The sequence below is a fragment of the Euprymna scolopes genome, chromosome 18 (assembly GCF_053919585.1).
Source record: "Euprymna scolopes isolate OS-2025 chromosome 18, ASM5391958v1, whole genome shotgun sequence".
Lineage (NCBI taxonomy): Eukaryota > Metazoa > Mollusca > Cephalopoda > Sepiida > Sepiolidae > Euprymna > Euprymna scolopes.
Window position 1 is genome coordinate 102,266,860 of NC_136499.1, and position 17,797 is coordinate 102,284,656.

At 29.8% G+C, this 17,797-nt stretch overlaps 1 protein-coding gene across 3 annotated transcripts in view; it reads right to left on the reverse strand.

Annotated features, from left to right (window-relative positions):
* LOC145297722 (transient receptor potential cation channel subfamily M member 3-like) overlaps positions 1-17,797 on the reverse strand; it is a 790,615-nt gene that overhangs the window by 107,000 nt on the left and 665,818 nt on the right. For all 3 annotated transcript variants that reach the window (XM_080143937.1, XM_080143936.1, XM_080143938.1), the window contains one exon: positions 4,530-4,700. In XM_080143937.1, the coding sequence (XP_080000063.1) occupies positions 4,530-4,700 (171 nt within the window). The remainder of the gene's footprint in view (positions 1-4,529; positions 4,701-17,797) is intronic.

The window sequence follows — 17,797 nt, forward strand, 5'->3', positions numbered from 1 at the left end:
TATGTGTGGGTATGTATTCATCTTTGAGTGTATTTATTAATTTTGCTCGAGTGTTTAGAGGTGTGTGTTGAGCAAAAAAAAAAAGTGGTAGTAGGCAGGCAGGCTTGAACCCGTACCACGAAGGAGGAAAACGCAAAAAAAAAAAAAAAAAAAAAAAAAAAAAAAAAAAATGACGTTTTTGCTGTTGCGTCCATCGCCAAACCGGAAGTGGTAAAGGATTAAATTAAGGTTAAACAATCGAAAAGGATGACTTTTGAAAATGTCGACAAAAAAAGCAACCCTTTACTTGTAGAAAAGTGGCCAATTGAGGGTGAAGGAATTAATGCTTTTAGCCAATTTTTCGATATTTGCCGTCCGAAAGGTCAAGCTCTAAAACGATAACAATCTCGTGAAAATCTGTCGCCTCAGTCGAAAGCTTTAGGCAGATATACAAACACACATACATACATAAATTTATACAGACAAGTGAGATTTATATAATAGATTAAGAGAAAAATAATTTAACTGGTTTTGTTATCTAAACAGTTAATCCGATTTTCTTTGTCCAAACAAAATAAACTAATTTTTCTTTAAAATAAATAAATAAAAAAAGTAAAATAAAATTTATTCAGTTTTTTTTTGTTTTAATTTACAGAAAAAAAAAAAACCAAAAAAAAAACGTTTCATCAAGTCAATAATTCCTGCCCTCAAACATAAATGCACACACTCAAAAAGAATTATGCCTCCCTTTTCTTCTCAACCTTTCATTTCATCCATCAAGTAAAATCAAATTAAATATCTATATTTACTTTGCGTACTGCGCCTACTGTCTCTCAGCACTGGCATATATAAATATGAATGCAATTTATTGAACATCTTTTGAAAGATTGATGATAAATATCATTGACAGTTACATTAGCATTTTATTTTATGCTTTTATATTATGTCTGATATCTTTATATATATATATATATATATAGTGTATGTATTGATTTTTTTATCCATACGCGCGCGCGCACACACACACATAATTACATTATATTACAATAATATTTTTTAATATCTACAGACACTAGTGTTTCATCCTTTCAGGAATTATCAGTGCCGGGTAACAGGATTACTACCAGTCGGGAGATTCGAACCCGGCCACAAAGCCATCTTTGACTCCATTAGCAAGGAACAAACCTCAGAGCCAATCTCAACCGCAAGAAATATCGTTAAAATGTTAACATTTATTTTTTAAATGTTGTAACATCTGGCCATAGAGATTTAATAATTACATCATGATCTATGCATGCGAGCTTAGGTGACCGACTTTCTATTTCAACTTTAAAGTGCTCAACAATAAGAGCCGAATTTCTTAAAGGGGTTAATACATACACACACACACGAGCACGGACACCTGACGTTGCCTGGGAATGAATGATGATCAACGAAGGTTTTATCCTTCCATATTTTATTGCCATCGCAAACGGTATAATCGCTCATTTTTCAATCCTCCTCAAAGTGACTTAGTCCACAAAACATTGTAGTCGTCTACATTGCACTGTAGAGAACCTATTGTTAATTTTATAAAATTATTTTTATATACAATGATTTGAATTAAAGTTTAAAATGCAAAAGTCAAGTATCATACTTCAGTTGTGCTCTAAACAGAAACATCCATTTCGAATGCGCCCCTGTCATATCAAAGAACCTGTTGCTGATTTTATATGCTGGACCCTTATACATGTGCAATGATAATGGCTTGAATTAAAGTTTAAAATGCAAAATCCAAGTATCATGGTTCAATTGTGCTCCGTACATAAACATTCATTTCGAATGCACCGCTGTCATATCAAAGAACCTACTGTTGATTTTGTGTCGGGCCTTGCGGCTTGTGTGGTAATAAAACTTCTCAAATGTACTCATGATGTTAGGCTGTGTAAGACGTTAACTTTGGTCAAAATTGCCCATTCCTTCTCTCATCGGATATTTTTTAATATAGATACTTATCGAAGACATTCCAGTACAAAACCTATGTAAGAACACTGGCAGGCACATAAAATACATTTGAGTGAAATTTCAAAAATATCGGCCCAGCCGTTTAGGAGTCCATAGTGAATGAACTGTCACACACATACAGAGATAAAGTTCCTTTATATATATATATATATATATATATATATATATATATATATATATATATATATATATATATATTAGTGACCTGGCAAGGCCACAGGGAAGACAACCAAAACAGCAAAACTGATGCTGTCTGCCAGGACACGATATAGGCAAATTTGGGCATATTTTATTGGTTTGAAAATATAGGTTCTTTTTTTTACCAATTGTCATAAAATTTTAACCGTAGAATAGTATTATAATCTTCAAAATGCCTGCAAAATTTTCATGTAGTTTCTAATTAAACCATTTTGATTTGTGCTGAAAAATCTATAAAGTTGAAATTAAATTAAATTCTGTTTATTTTACAACTCAAGGAACAAATAGCTGATTCTAGTGAGGAGTAGCAATGTATTGCACTTTTAAATATAAATATTATTAATTCCTTTTATTTAATTTTATTCACCACAAGGGTAAATTTCCTTAATATATATAACTAAAGTATCGAATACGGCAGAAACCCGGGATTAAAAATTAGTTACAAAATACTGAACAGTATATACTTATTATTATATACTTATATTATAATTATATACACAACAGTATATAATACTATTATATATTGTTATAATTATATACACAACAGTATATAATACTATTATATATTATAATTATATACAGAACAGTATATAATACTGTTATATATTATAATTATATACAGAACAGTAAATAATACTGTTATATATTATTATAATTATATACAGAACAGTAAATAATACTGTTATATATTATTATAATTATATACAGAACAGTATATAGTACTATTATGTTATTATAATTATATACAGAACAGTATATAATACTATTATATGTTATTATAATTATATACAGAACAGTATATAATACTACTATATGTTATTATAATTATATACAGAACAGTATATAATACTATTATATGTTATTATAATTATATACAGACCAGTATATAATACTATTATATGTTATTATAATTATATACAGACCAGTATATAATACTATTATATATTATAATTATATACAGAACAGTATATAATACTATTATATATTATAATTATATACAGAACAGTATATAATAATATTATGTATTATTATAATTATATACAGAACAGTATATAATAATATTATGTATTATTATAATTATATACAGAACAACATATAATAATATTATATATTACAATAATAATATTATATATTATATAATAATATATGTTTATAATCAAATAACATTATAAATAATGGTGGGGCAAATACCATAACTAGGGGCTGAAAAACTTTGCATTCCACATTGTAACTTGAAAAAAAAAAAAAAAAAACATTCTAGTGCCACCATATCCCAACGTTATAAAATTTCATAAGCAGCTCTAGATTTTAATTAGAGTTACTTCCTTTGATTTAATTTTATTTCAATACAAGAATAAATTTCCTTATAATTCCTTCATAATTTAATTAATATATATAATTAAAGTATTGAATATTTTAATATCCACTCAATAAATGTATTGTGAAAACCACACCAAAAATCTAATACCACTATCTTAAATTTTTAGGCTATATATAAGGATCGTTTTTTTTTATACAGGAATCACCACTTATCAAGTCCCAGAGGCCACTCGAGGATAAGGGTTAATGGGTATACATTAGTCAATGCGATTATAGCATAGTAAACATAAGTAGTGGGAATTTTGTAAATTGGATTATTTAGGGGGACGGTTCATCAAGAACTTGTTTACGTTGGACTTGAAGACAATCAGATTGTAGTCAGCTGGAAAGGAGGCAATCGGAACAGAGTTCCATAGGCGTGCAGTTCTAAGAAAGAAACCCTGTTCATGGAATCTACGTTTAGGTTTAGGCAAAGATATTTTATATATGGGAAATTATTGATAGCGGTTTTGGCTAGACGAGTGTTTTCCGTGAAAGTTTGGCGAGGGGAGACCATAGATTGACGCTCTGACGAGCACTTGCCCTGAAAATACAATTTAAAATTTACTGGGAGTATATTTATATGCTCTATCGATAATGGACCACTTCACTTGTTCTCTTACATATCTCGCTAATGACATTGGGTTAATATTAGAATCAATCGTATTTTAAATGAGGATAACACAAACAAGTCTCATTAACATCACAGAAGACAAACACTTCTGTGAATAATCTCATCTTGGCCATAGTTTCTTTATTCCTTTCTATTACTATCGTCTTTCTTTCTTTCTTTTACTATCTTCTCTCTTACTTTTTTGTCCCATTGTTTCTTTTTTTCTTCCTTTCTTTCTTCCATTTCTTTTTCTTTCTTTCTCTTTTTTCTTTTTTTCTTTCTTTCTCTTTTTTTCTTTCTTTGGCTCTTTATTTTACCATCTTTCTTTCTTTCTTTCTCATTAACATTAAAAAAACACTTCTACAAATCATCTCACCTTTGCCATAGCTTCTTCTCCATGTTGCCACATGAATAAAGCCATTTTCTGCCGTTTCATGAGGACTGCCCACACCATCAAGTCATGGAAAGGATAAGGAAAGAGTTCTTCCACCGCCTTCGTATTGACGAGGCTGGGAATGGATGTAACCACATTTCCCAAGGATGCTCCCTGAAATTAAAAATGAAAACAATGTTAATTAAACAGAAAACACACACAAAAACACCCACTATATGGTTATAGTCAGCTAACATACTTCCTAATTTCCAGCGTAACGCTACCGGAAGCAGTGACAAGACAAATCAGTTCCTTCACTTTTATTGATCTTCAGTATTTCTATTGTGAAATGATTTATTGAAATAAGATATAAAACGGGACATTATTGAAAAATATTCAATAAAAATTAAAAATATTCAATGAAAATTAAAATTATTGAAAAATATTCAATGAAAATTAAAATTATTAAAAAATATTCAATGAAAATTAAAATTATTAAAAAATATTCAATGAAAATTAAAATTATTGAAAAATATTCAATAAAAATTAAAATTATTGAAAAATATTCAATAAAAATTAATATTATTGAAAAATATTCAATAAAAATTAATATTATTGAAAAATATTCAATAAAAATTAATATTATTGAAAAATATTCAATAAAAATTATTATTGAAAAATATTCAATAAAAATTAATATTATTGAAAAATATTCAATAAAAATTATTATTGAAAAATATTCAATAAAAATTATTAATGAAAAATATTCAATAAAAATTATTATTGAAAAATATTCAATAAAAATTATTATTGAAAAATATTCAATAAAAATTATTATTGAAAAATATTCAATAAAATTATTATTGAAAAATATTCAATAAAATTATTATTGAAAAATATTCAATAAAAATTAAAATTATTGAAAAATATTCAATAAAAATTAAAATTATTGAAAAATATTCAATAAAAATTAAAATTATTGAAAAATATTCAATAAAAATTAAAATTATTGAAAAATATTCAATAAAAATTAAAATTATTGAAAAATATTCAATAAAAATTAAAATTATTGAAAAATATTCAATAAAAATTAAAATTATTGAAAAATATTCAATAAAAATTAAAATTATTGAAAAATATTCAATAAAAATTAAAATTATTGAAAAATATTCAATAAAAATTAAAATTATTGAAAAATATTCAATAAAAATTAAAATTATTGAAAAATATTCAATAAAAATTAAAATTATTGAAAAATATTCAATAAAAATTAAAATTATTGAAAAATATTCAATAAAAATTAAAATTATTGAAAAATATTCAATAAAAATTAAAATTATTGAAAAATATTCAATAAAAATTAAAATTATTGAAAAATATTCAATAAAAATTAAAATTATTGAAAAATATTCAATAAAAATTAAAATTATTGAAAAATATTCAATAAAAATTAAAATTATTGAAAAATATTCAATAAAAATTAAAATTATTGAAAAATATTCAATAAAAATTAAAATTATTGAAAAATATTCAATAAAAATTAAAATTATTGAAAAATATTCAATAAAAATTAAAATTATTGAAAAATATTCAATAAAAATTAAAATTATTGAAAAATATTCAATAAAAATTAAAATTATTGAAAAATATTCAATAAAAATTAAAATTATTGAAAAATATTCAATAAAAATTAAAATTATTGAAAAATATTCAATAAAAATTAAAATTATTGAAAAATATTCAATAAAAATTAAAATTATTGAAAAATATTCAATAAAAATTAAAATTATTGAAAAATATTCAATAAAAATTAAAATTATTGAAAAATATTCAATAAAAATTAAAATATTGAAAAATATTCAATAAAAATTAAAATTATTGAAAAATATTCAATAAAAATTAAAATTATTGAAAAATATTCAATAAAAATTAAAATTATTGAAAAATATTCAATAAAAATTAAAATTATTGAAAAATATTCAATAAAAATTAAAATTATTGAAAAATATTCAATAAAAATTAAAATTATTGTAAAAATATTCAATAAAAATTAAAATTATTGAAAAATATTCAATAAAAATTAAAATTATTGAAAAATATTCAATAAAAATTAAAATTATTGAAAAATATTCAATAAAAATTAAAATTAATGAAAAATATTCAATAAAAATTAATATTGAAAAATATTCAATAAAAATTAATATTATTGAAAAATATTCAATAAAAATTAACAGATAAATCATGCAGATAAAAATAACACAATGTCTTCATTTACACTTTTAATTACAAAATCTAAAAAAATAAGTTTTTATTTTATTTGAAATTTTATAAGAAATATATGTTGATGAAATTATAAAAATAAAAGTTCTTTTCAGATAAAATTCATATTAATTAAGAATTATTGAAATAAGACCAAAAAAACTTGAATCATTAAATAAAAAGGAAAGATTGGGAAATGTAAAAAAGGAGAGAAAAAAAAATGAAGGAACTAATTTGCCCTGTCACTGTTTCCACTAGCACTATGCCAGAGATTATATTAGTTAACTATAACCCACTATATATATATATATATATATAATTTTTTTAATGCCTACAGACACTAGTGTTTCATCCTTTTGGGAATCATCAGTGTAGGGTGTCATGATTATATATATCTCAAATACCATAAATTATTATAAAAAACAATAAAGTGCTCAATTTTAGTTCTACAAGATTTAATATAAAGTATATTATTTAAAACTACACATTACAATGTTGTTTGGTATACCAGGGTTTCATTGGACCTGACATGTCGTTTAAGAGATAGAAACCATCTTACTGTTTGATCGACCGACAGGATCAATGAAATTCTGAAACAATAAACAGATATTGTAATGCATAGTTTATATGCATACATTATACGTTTTTTTTTTCTTTTTAGCGGCAGCGAACTTTAAATCAAAATTAATTGTAGAAAAAAAAATTAGACAAAAATGTAGCTTATTCCAAAGATTAGTTTTTGGCATTTACAACTAATAGTTACCAAATCTGCAATTAAAGAAAAAGTTTTCAATTTAAAGTTTTTCACTTCTAAAAAAAAGTCCAAAACTACACCATATATATATATATATATATATATATATATATATTTCATGTATCTACATAAAATGTTATAAGGAATTTTATTTTATGTTTATATACTGATTTTCAGTATTTGCCTCAAAAGTACTCAATACCTGAATAGAGTGAGGTAGTAAGATATATTTATGGCGATTAAGCTGTACAAAAGCTTCCATGTTTCATCCACATATATAAAAAAAAAAAAAACTTGTAACATTCCATGCATTTTAGCCTGATGATTTCTTACGAGGATGAAAATGTGGAAACCTTTGCGTAGCTATAAATATAGTTCCATAACTTACTATAACTCATATATATATATATATATATATATATATATATATATATATATATATATGACAGAGAGAGAGAGAGAATATAAATAAAAAGAATAACAAATTCCCAAAGTCAGATCAGAACAGTACAAAATCAAGACAGCAAACAAGCGAAGGACTCAATATCTTTTCAGACAGGGCTATCTCAATAATAAATACATTATATTTAAAATTTTACTGCAGTTTCATGGCAATATCGTTCTTTAAAAATGTACGTACCTGGCTTATCTCTAACAAATGGAATTACTATAAGATGTTAAAGATCAGTCAGGTACATTTCTTAGAATTGGTAATGCAGTGAAACTGCAGTAACGTGTTAAGTAGAGAAGGTAATAGAATTTACTATTAATATATTATCTCTCTCTCTCTCTCTCTATATATATATATATAGTAATAAACTAATTAAAATAATGTAATAATTTTGTATAAAGTTCAATTTTGATCGTTTTTAAATATGATAACCTAAAGTTAATAAAAACAATTAACAAACAATATACACTTCATTTGTAAAACGTTTATTTAATAAAAGGATGTAGATTGTTCTCATTCTATCAGCTATGATCGGCTAATTTGTTATCATGGCTGACTGAACACGAGTTGAATATAGTGATCGATACGGGTTCTCCAGTTTGACTAAAAGGGTCACGGATCCGTCTACTAGACGCTAGTATACTAGACCCTCAAGGTTCTAAAAGTCTGCAGATTTTCTTATCTTGTCACAGTGCACCTTGGATGATGTCACAAAAGGTGGATAACATAAAAAGCAAATGAGAGAAGAAATAGTGAAAATAGATGAATGACGTAAATAAAAATAGGGCAGAAGAGAGAAATAAGGAAGAAGGTAGAAAGGGGAGGCGGAAAGAGAAGGAAAATATAGAAAAGACAAAGACAAAGGGTTAATAGAATAGATAGTGGGATGGAGAGGGGGAAGATAGATGGGGAAAAGAAGGGGTAAGAGGGAGGGCGTATATATATATATATATATATATATATATAGAGAGAGAGAGAGAGAGAGAGAGAAAGAGGAAGGGAGGGGAGAGAGAAAGCGAAGAGAGAGATAGGAAAGGGAAGATAGAGGGAGCAGAATGGGAGGGATATAGGACGAAGAAGATGGGGAAGAGAGAGAAGGAAGAGGTAGAAATAGATAAGGGAAGAGAGAAGTAGAAAAAGAAAGAGGGAGAGGGAGGAGGTAGAAAGAGTGAGGGTAGAAAGAGAGGGAAGTACAGAAGGAAGAGAGAAATGGAAGGGAAAGAGAGAAAAGAAAAGATGGTAGAGAGGGAGGAGAGAAGGCTAAAGAGAGAGAGAGAGGAAATAAATGAGAGAGGTTTATTTATATTATATTCCTTTCATCACTTCTTTTATCATTCACCTTCCCTTTCGTCATCTAACACTTTAATGTAGAGCTGAAAAGTGTGCACGGTGACAAACAAGCAAAAAAACAAAATCATCAGAATTTTAGCAAGAAATATTTAATAATATACATAAATACTTGGATGCAGCTCGTCTAAATTATCACAAATTTTCAATTAACAATTAAATCACTAGTTATTTAACGGTGGTCCATACAAAAAATCTGAGACCTTATTTCAATTTTATGAAGCTTCCTATTTAAAAATGATGAGCATTATGGATCGTATATATGTCCAAGACCCCTGTTATCTCGAAATAAACAGAGTACAAAACTACACAAGTATTTCTGAATTTTTTAGATGAAGACTAATAATTGATATTACATGGATAATTCAAATTACCGTTTTCATTTTAAGTGTTATTTGCATTTTAAGTGTTATTTGCACAACTTTTAGGCTCATGTAACCTCCGAACTTCTTCAGGTGTATCTTGTCGAACACGAGAATCTGCACGGAAGTTCAAACAGAACTTTTTAACCCACGGGGAGTAGCATGTTCTTGTTCTGCCAGTCATGACTGAATGGAAGTCCTAAGTAATTTACAATTGTGATTTGAGTATCACTCACAAAACCTCCAGAAGAGTATAACTTACGACTGTATTTTACCAAGTATTTTATCCACTACACCACAGGTCCTTGTGTGAATTAAATTAGCAGTGCCATTTGAAGTTTCGTGCAGAGTTTGAAAGAAAGATGCCCCAGGTTTAAAAGAAAGATGCCCCAGGTTTAAAAGAAAGATGCCCCAAGTTAAAAAGAAAGATGCCCCAAGTTAAAAAGAAAGATGCCCCAAGTTAAAAAGAAAGATGCCCCAAGTTAAAAAGAAAGATGCCCCAAGTTAAAAAGAAAGATGCCCCAAGTTAAAAAGAAAGATGCCCCAAGTTCAAAAGAAAGATGCCCCAAGTTAAAAAGAAAGATTCCCCAAGTTTGAAAGAAAGATTCCCCAAGTTTGAAAGAAAGATTCCCCAAGTTTGAAAGAAAGATTCCCCAAGTTTAAAAGAAAGATTCCCCAAGTTTAAAAGAAAGATTCCCCAAGTTAAAAAGAAAGATTCCCCAAGTTAAAAAGAAAGATTCCCCAAGTTAAAAAGAAAGATGCCCCAAGTTAAAAAGAAAGATTCCCCAAGTTAAAAAGAAAGATTCCCCAAGTTAAAAAGAAAGATTCCCCAAGTTAAAAAGAAAGATTCCCCAAGTTAAAAAGAAAGATTCCCCAAGTTAAAAAGAAAGATTCCCCAAGTTAAAAAGAAAGATTCCCCAAGTTTAAAAGAAAGATTCCCCAAGTTAAAAAGAAAGATTCCCCAAGTTAAAAAGAAAGATTCCCCAAGTTAAAAAGAAAGATGCCCCAAGTTAAAAAGAAAGATGCCCCAAGTTAAAAAGAAAGATTCCCCAAGTTTAAAAGAAAGATTCCCCAAGTTTGAAAGAAAGATTCCCCAAGTTTAAAAGAAAGATTCCCCAAGTTTAAAAGAAAGATTCCCCAAGTTAAAAAGAAAGATTCCCCAAGTTAAAAAGAAAGATTCCCCAAGTTAAAAAGAAAGATTCCCCAAGTTAAAAAGAAAGATTCCCCAAGTTAAAAAGAAAGATTCCCCAAGTTAAAAAGAAAGATTCCCCAAGTTAAAAAGAAAGATTCCCCAAGTTAAAAAGAAAGATTCCCCAAGTTCAACAAGATACACTTAAAAAAGATCGGGAGGTTACATCAACCGAAACATTATGAAAATGACACTCAAGATGAGAACAGTATTGCAAAGAATCCAAATAATATGGACACTATGTAAACACGGTACAGCAATGGAGGAAGAGCTAAAATACAATTTTAGCAGTTAAGTATGGATTCTGACAACATCGAAAAGATGAGAACAGTGATCCGAAGATTCCAAATAACATGACTTGCAAAGTCATGTTCAATACTTGTTACTGGATGGTTTACTATATATATATAATTCAATGTTAAAGATATCCAAAGATAAAACCAATGCATTTAATGCGGTTATTAATAGTGCTAAATGAAAGAGGCAAGATATACTTTTATTTAATTTCAAGCAAAGAATTTACATAATCCCGATAGCGACAATGGTAATGTTTTAGTCAAATAATGACCTCATCGGTCGATGTAAATTGGTGACTTGAAATTAAATAAAAGTATATACAGTGCAACCCGGATATAAGAGACTTCTTCCGCCAAAACGCTCTTATATCCGGGTTACATTGTACATTAACACAGGCTCTAATTTGGGATTATATCCCAAATTAGAGCCTGTGTTAATGTCTCATATGTTTTCTGTATATCCAGGTTACACTGTGTGTGTGTGATATATATATATATATATATATATATATATATATATATATATATATATATATTTGTTCTACAAACACGACATAGCAATGCAGAAAAGGCTAGAACGCAATTATAGCGGTCAACTATGGAGTATGACAACATTGAAAATGTTGCCATACAGCGATCATAGTGCTTTGTAAATTATTGGGGTTGGAGGAGGCATGAACACGGAAGCAAGACCAGAATCAGGAAGAACCAAGCACAAGTTGTTGTGGAGGAGGAAGCTGAATGGGATGAAACTAATTTTGATTTTTTTTTTTTTTTTTTTTTTTTTTTTGAATACAAAGAATAATTGCCTTAATTTTTAAATGAATATCAAAAAAATAAGTTTTCCTATTATCATTATTATTATAAATACACTGGCAATATTACCCAGCATTGCCTGAAACAAATGTGTAACATATTTCTATAAAAACTTCTGTTTTTTTTTGTTTTTTTCTTTCCGCTTCCTCTCTCTCCTTCAGCCAGCCTATTCCTCTCCCTCTGGACACACACACACATATTTAACCCTTTTTTATATAGATTCCTCGAGGTATGAGTCGGCATAAGGAAATTAATTCCTTGAAAAAATATCAGGGTTACTTCCCTTTAATGCATAAAATGGCTAATTCACCCAGCCGGATGAAATTAGTGCCAGTTTAGAGTTAAAGAATGAAGCAGTCCCACAGTATCTTGTTCCAAAGACTGACAGTTCTAGGAAAGAAACTCTACTTGTGGAAATTACGTTTAGTTTTAGGCACAGGTAGAGAGTGGGGGAAATTGTTGACGGTTGTTGTAGCTAAACAAGTATTTGTTACAAACATTTTATGAGAAGAGACCATGGATTGGAGCTCAGTCGAGCACCTACCATGAAAACAATGGCCTCCACATTTTGGCTAAGTTTCAGGAAAATCTAATAGATGGATCAAACGCTATGGGGCAAAAAGTGTCATTTTTGGTCATTTTGGGGCATTTTTGACCTCTTTTGAGCCCCTGGGGATGCCGAATCCCAGTGTAAATGGATAACGGTGCAGTTTCAGGCCGTAACACATGTATATTTGAGTTGGCCACCGTAAAAAAATACTATATAGTCAGACATAAGTTTTTGTTGAGAAATATGAAAAAAGAGCCACAAAAAGGGATGTTTTTAGCACTAAAAGCCTACGGGGGGCGCAAACCATTATTTCGCCAGGGTCACCCATACTGAATTTATATTAAGAACAATGGGCTCCACATTTTGGCCAAGTTTTTAAAAAAAATCTAATGGATTGATCAAAAGTTATGGGTCAAAATGTGTAATTTTTGGCCATTTTGGGGCATTTTTACCTCTTTTGAGCCCCTGGAGGCGCAATGGGAATTTTTGTAAAAAAATTTTTTTTTACTGTGCACATCTATTTAATGAAATACAATTTGTGGCAAAATTTCAGGAAAAACTAATGGACAGTTATCTGGCAATAGTTCGGACTAACGGACGCCACTGAAAACATAGGTCCTTCGCCGATAAATCGAAGATCAACACACGTCTCTTCTGTGAGAAAGAGATAGGGAGGCAAAAAGATCCTCGCCCACCAAATTCCAAAGACAGTTTTGTATACTTCAAGGCAAGGAGTTAGCTCCACCCCTAATATGGCAACAGTATGTCATCTAGGGAGGTATTTGACTCTTATAGAGGTAAAGGATAGCATGAGGAGTGAGATACTTTCTGGTGCGGTAGAATGATCCCCTATTTTCCCAGTAATTCTGGTAACACATCTGATATAGGTCTTCCATTTCAGGTCAGGAGCAAAGGTCAGTCTTAGAAGTTTTTCAAAGCAAGGTGCTTTTTTAAGGAGAAATCTGTTCATTTCAATTGGGGAGTTGAGCATTGGTGGTGAAAAGACAGAAGTTTTGTTTTGGATGCATTAAAGGGTAGCTAACCTTTTTTTTTTTTCACCCCATTGTACAACACACTCCAGTTTAGAGGAGAGAGAATCAGAAAGATGCTGGTCATTGTTGGTTTTTGAAGTGTTGCCATAGATGGTAGTATCATCTGCATAGATGCTGACGAAAGATCTCAGAATGTGATTTGGGAGATTGTTGATGAAGATTATGAAGAGAGTAGGGTCCAGGATGGATACATTTTTTTTTTTTTACTTTTTTATTTTAAGTTGGAATGAAAATAGACTTAAATAGGAGATATTGATAACAAATTGCCGTTATAAGCAAAGACAGAAATGGTTGGTAAATATACCCTTGGCCTGACTTTCTCAGCCAAGTTGAATAAGTACATAGAAGGTACTGCCAAGTCTGATGCAAAGATGGTTGGCTCTCTCTACCAGGTTAGAAAACTTTACACACCTGATAGTATCTTATATCTGTACAAAGCCACCATTTGCCAATGCATGGAGTATTGCTGTAAACTTGTTAGATAGTTGGGGGAGGGGGGATCAAATTATCGATGAACAATGTTTTGTTTGAGTTAGACTGAAAACGATGACGTGGACATCTTGACATGTCATTTTGAGGGGATAACAAATACTTGTACAAGAGGGGAGCTTCAAACGACGAGAGGAGACGATGTTCCATTAATGGAGAGTTAGACAAATGTTTTTTTTGGTGAATAAGAAGAGGAGTGTATATAATAATAACAGTCTATGTAATAGACAGAGTCTGTAAACATTTAAGAGTTTGATAAACATTTAACATGACCAGTAACAACCGGGACGAATTTACATACTTGTTTCTTCGAAAGATGACGTCACACAAAGTTATATTTTATATAACATTTATTCATACACCGTCAACATTTCGGAGAATACACCATTTTGACTTCACATTTCGGATCTTGACTTCACCAGCTTCCACGGTGTCTTCTCCCCTGACTTCTTGGACTGACCTCCTCAACCGACTTCCAACTCTTAACTAACGTCCGTGTATATATTGAACAAATTTTTCGCGATTACGTCATTTGCATGTCCACAAAGAATCCTATCAGCCAACATCTGTATCACATACCTAAATATTATTGTTAATGCACATTTCTTTTTCTGAAAACATGTTTTCATTAATCTAAAATTCCTTATTATTATTGTTTATAGAATCTAGTCAAGTTAAATTCCTAAAACGTCATCTAACCATATCTGTTCTTGATTTGCATTTTCACTTTAAAACAAATCTAATGCAATCTACACAATAATATTCTTGCTCAGACCCCAGGAGGGCTAATATGCAACAATCACTATTCTCTCCCTCTTTAACACGGTGCACAGGAGAATTTCTAGCTGTACTGGTTCCTAAGATTGAGTCTCTGTCAGATAACCGCAGTGTTGCATCCCTGTGCTTTGTTCCATGGATTGTGTTCCGATGACCTTACTGCACTTGCAATCTTTAACGTAAATGCCCCAACCTTCCTGACGTCTCTAGGGTCGGAACATTATCTGCTCTGATCGATTCTTTCCTCAGACTGGTTGTCTCTTGAATTCCCTCCTCAACCATACCAAAATGTAGAAATTTAAGTATGTGAACTTCCTGCTGCTCAAGTCTTCACCTTGTCTACCCCCTATAATAATAGCCTTTTATACTTCAGGATTACTCCACTTGCCCTTGAACCTATCTTTATAGTGCTAGGAGGGCATCAAGTACCACTTTTTAAGTCTTTGGTATGACTTAATTGAAGATTGAACCTTGTTCTTCTGCCTGATTAGCAAACATTCTCATTGTGTTTTTTTTTTATATTTATATAAATAACATTTTTATCATACATGTTATATCCGTAAAGAAAAAGTCAATTCCTGTAGGAAATCTTAAGTGGAAAAGCTCACTATATAGTAGAGAATAAATAAAAGTTCAAACAAAAAACAACCAGAACTCAACCAGATCTCATGAATTTATTTCAACTCAATAGGGCCTTAACAAATGAGAGGGTTTGTCAAGGTTTATGGGGGTGAAATAAATTTATAATGAGATCGGGCTAAGTTTTCATCGTTTTTTTTTTCTTTTAATTAATATATATTCTAGCAGATGCACAGGCATTGCCCAGTATTAAACATAACATTAAATTCTTTTAAAAAAGATGAAATATAAAAACAGAAAGAAACTGAGACATATGCATGCAAGTATGTTTTTTTCTAAACAGTTCACTTGTAAGAAAAAAAAAAAAAATACTCGAGCTGAGATCAAAACAGAAACCTAAAGACAGTGAGTCAAGTATAGTAACCATCAAGTCAGCGTGCCACGATCTTTAAAAAGTGTTTTCAAACCTACTTATTCTTAACATAAGGAAGCTTTGTGCATGCACATTTGACAAACAGATAAAAATCCGATGACCCACAAGTAGCAATTTTTAAATTTTGACCCCCTTAGCAGCCCTTTTTTTCTGGCTGAAAGCCAATTAAAAGGTTTTCCACATGTTTGAATATCCTATATACCAAATTTCAAGTCTGCGGATCAAAGATTCGGTGAATAGATTATGTTGAGAGTTGTCCTCACACATTCTCATATATATATATATATATATATATATATATTGAACACTTAAATCTTTCTAAACTAACTAAATAACCCTAAATAGGTACTAGCTAAAGTGGATGGGAACAAAAAATGTTTCTAAAAATAAAAATAATAAAAAAGGGAGGAACACAATAGGGAGGGGGAAAAGGAGGACCCTCTATAAGGGAAGGGGAGTACAGTGGGCACTGGCTTCTAGCATTGCCTTTGTTTTCTTACCATAATCCATGGGAACCAGATCATTTCACTGATATAAGAATGTGAATGTTCTGGCGTTAGAATGTCCAACTGAAAGAAAATATTTTCTAAAATAAAGAGCCTCTCGCACAACATTCAAATACATCAAGAAATATAAATAAAAACTGCCACTACAAAAAAAAAAAAAAAAAAAAAAAGTTACTAAAAATAACACATTGATTATACCAGAGGCATATCCAGGAATTAGAAGAAGAGGAGGAGAAAGCCAGTGTCGCCAATTAAGCAGTTTTCTATTTATTTCTGTAAACACTGAAGATTTTGTTTGCCAACAACAACAGCACACACTATATGTATATCTGTATAAACTTGGAATAAAAAAATAAGAAACTAATGACTATGCACAAAGCATTGCTATTGAAAATACTTTGAGCCGTTCATAAATTATACATTCGTTTGTCTATTTATTTGATCATCTATCTCAATTCCATATAAAAAGAATTACTGATTGAGTGCTGCATGATGCCAGCAGGGGCACCTGGCGTTGCCAGGTTGTAAAATACGCTTAAATATTAACATTTTAATTCATGCAGATTTTGTATATATTATTATGGAGTCAATTATTTCATATCATATTATACCCAAAACATAGTTATAACTTTAAAAGTGATTATATATATATATATATATATATATATATATATATATATATATATATATATGATTTGCCATCAGCTAGAATCGAAATCAAAACAGTTTCAATCATGAAACTATGTCTACAAGTTAAGTAAAGGCTGAAGTTTATTTGCACTCAATATGATTGGACTGTGGAAAGGATTGTGAATTTTACTAAATACAAGCTGGTTTCCATGACAACAATGTTTTTGATAGACAAGATGCAAGCAAGGGCGTGTGGACGGTCCAAAGAGTTTTATAATTTATATAGATTTTATATGAAGCTCCTATTAAATTTGAAATTGTCATAGCAATTAAATTGTGTTCGTATTTATAATACAACATAAGAAAATGACAAAAACACTAAAGGAAAACCTCCTGGTGCATCTGCTACTAGTCCATCACTCCTGGACAGGGTTTAAAAGACTCACCAACCTGATAGGTCCTAAACTGTCATCTAAGCTTTAACCTCTGTCCCATCAACGAAATGTTGCATCCCTCTGCCTGTTTTACAAGCATTTTAATTATGAATGCTCCGACGAACTACAAGCACTTGCACCCCCCCCCCTCAACGTAAATACCCCCGACAAACCCAGTAAGCAGCAAAATCCCACCCCTACACAGTAGAGATCCCTGGATGTAAGAAAGCCTTCTACTCTAATAGTTTCTTCCCCAGAACTGCTAGACTTTGGAACTCCGTTTTGGAATTCTGCTTTCCCAACTGTACTGACATGCAGAAGTTCAAGTGTAATGTGAACAGACATCT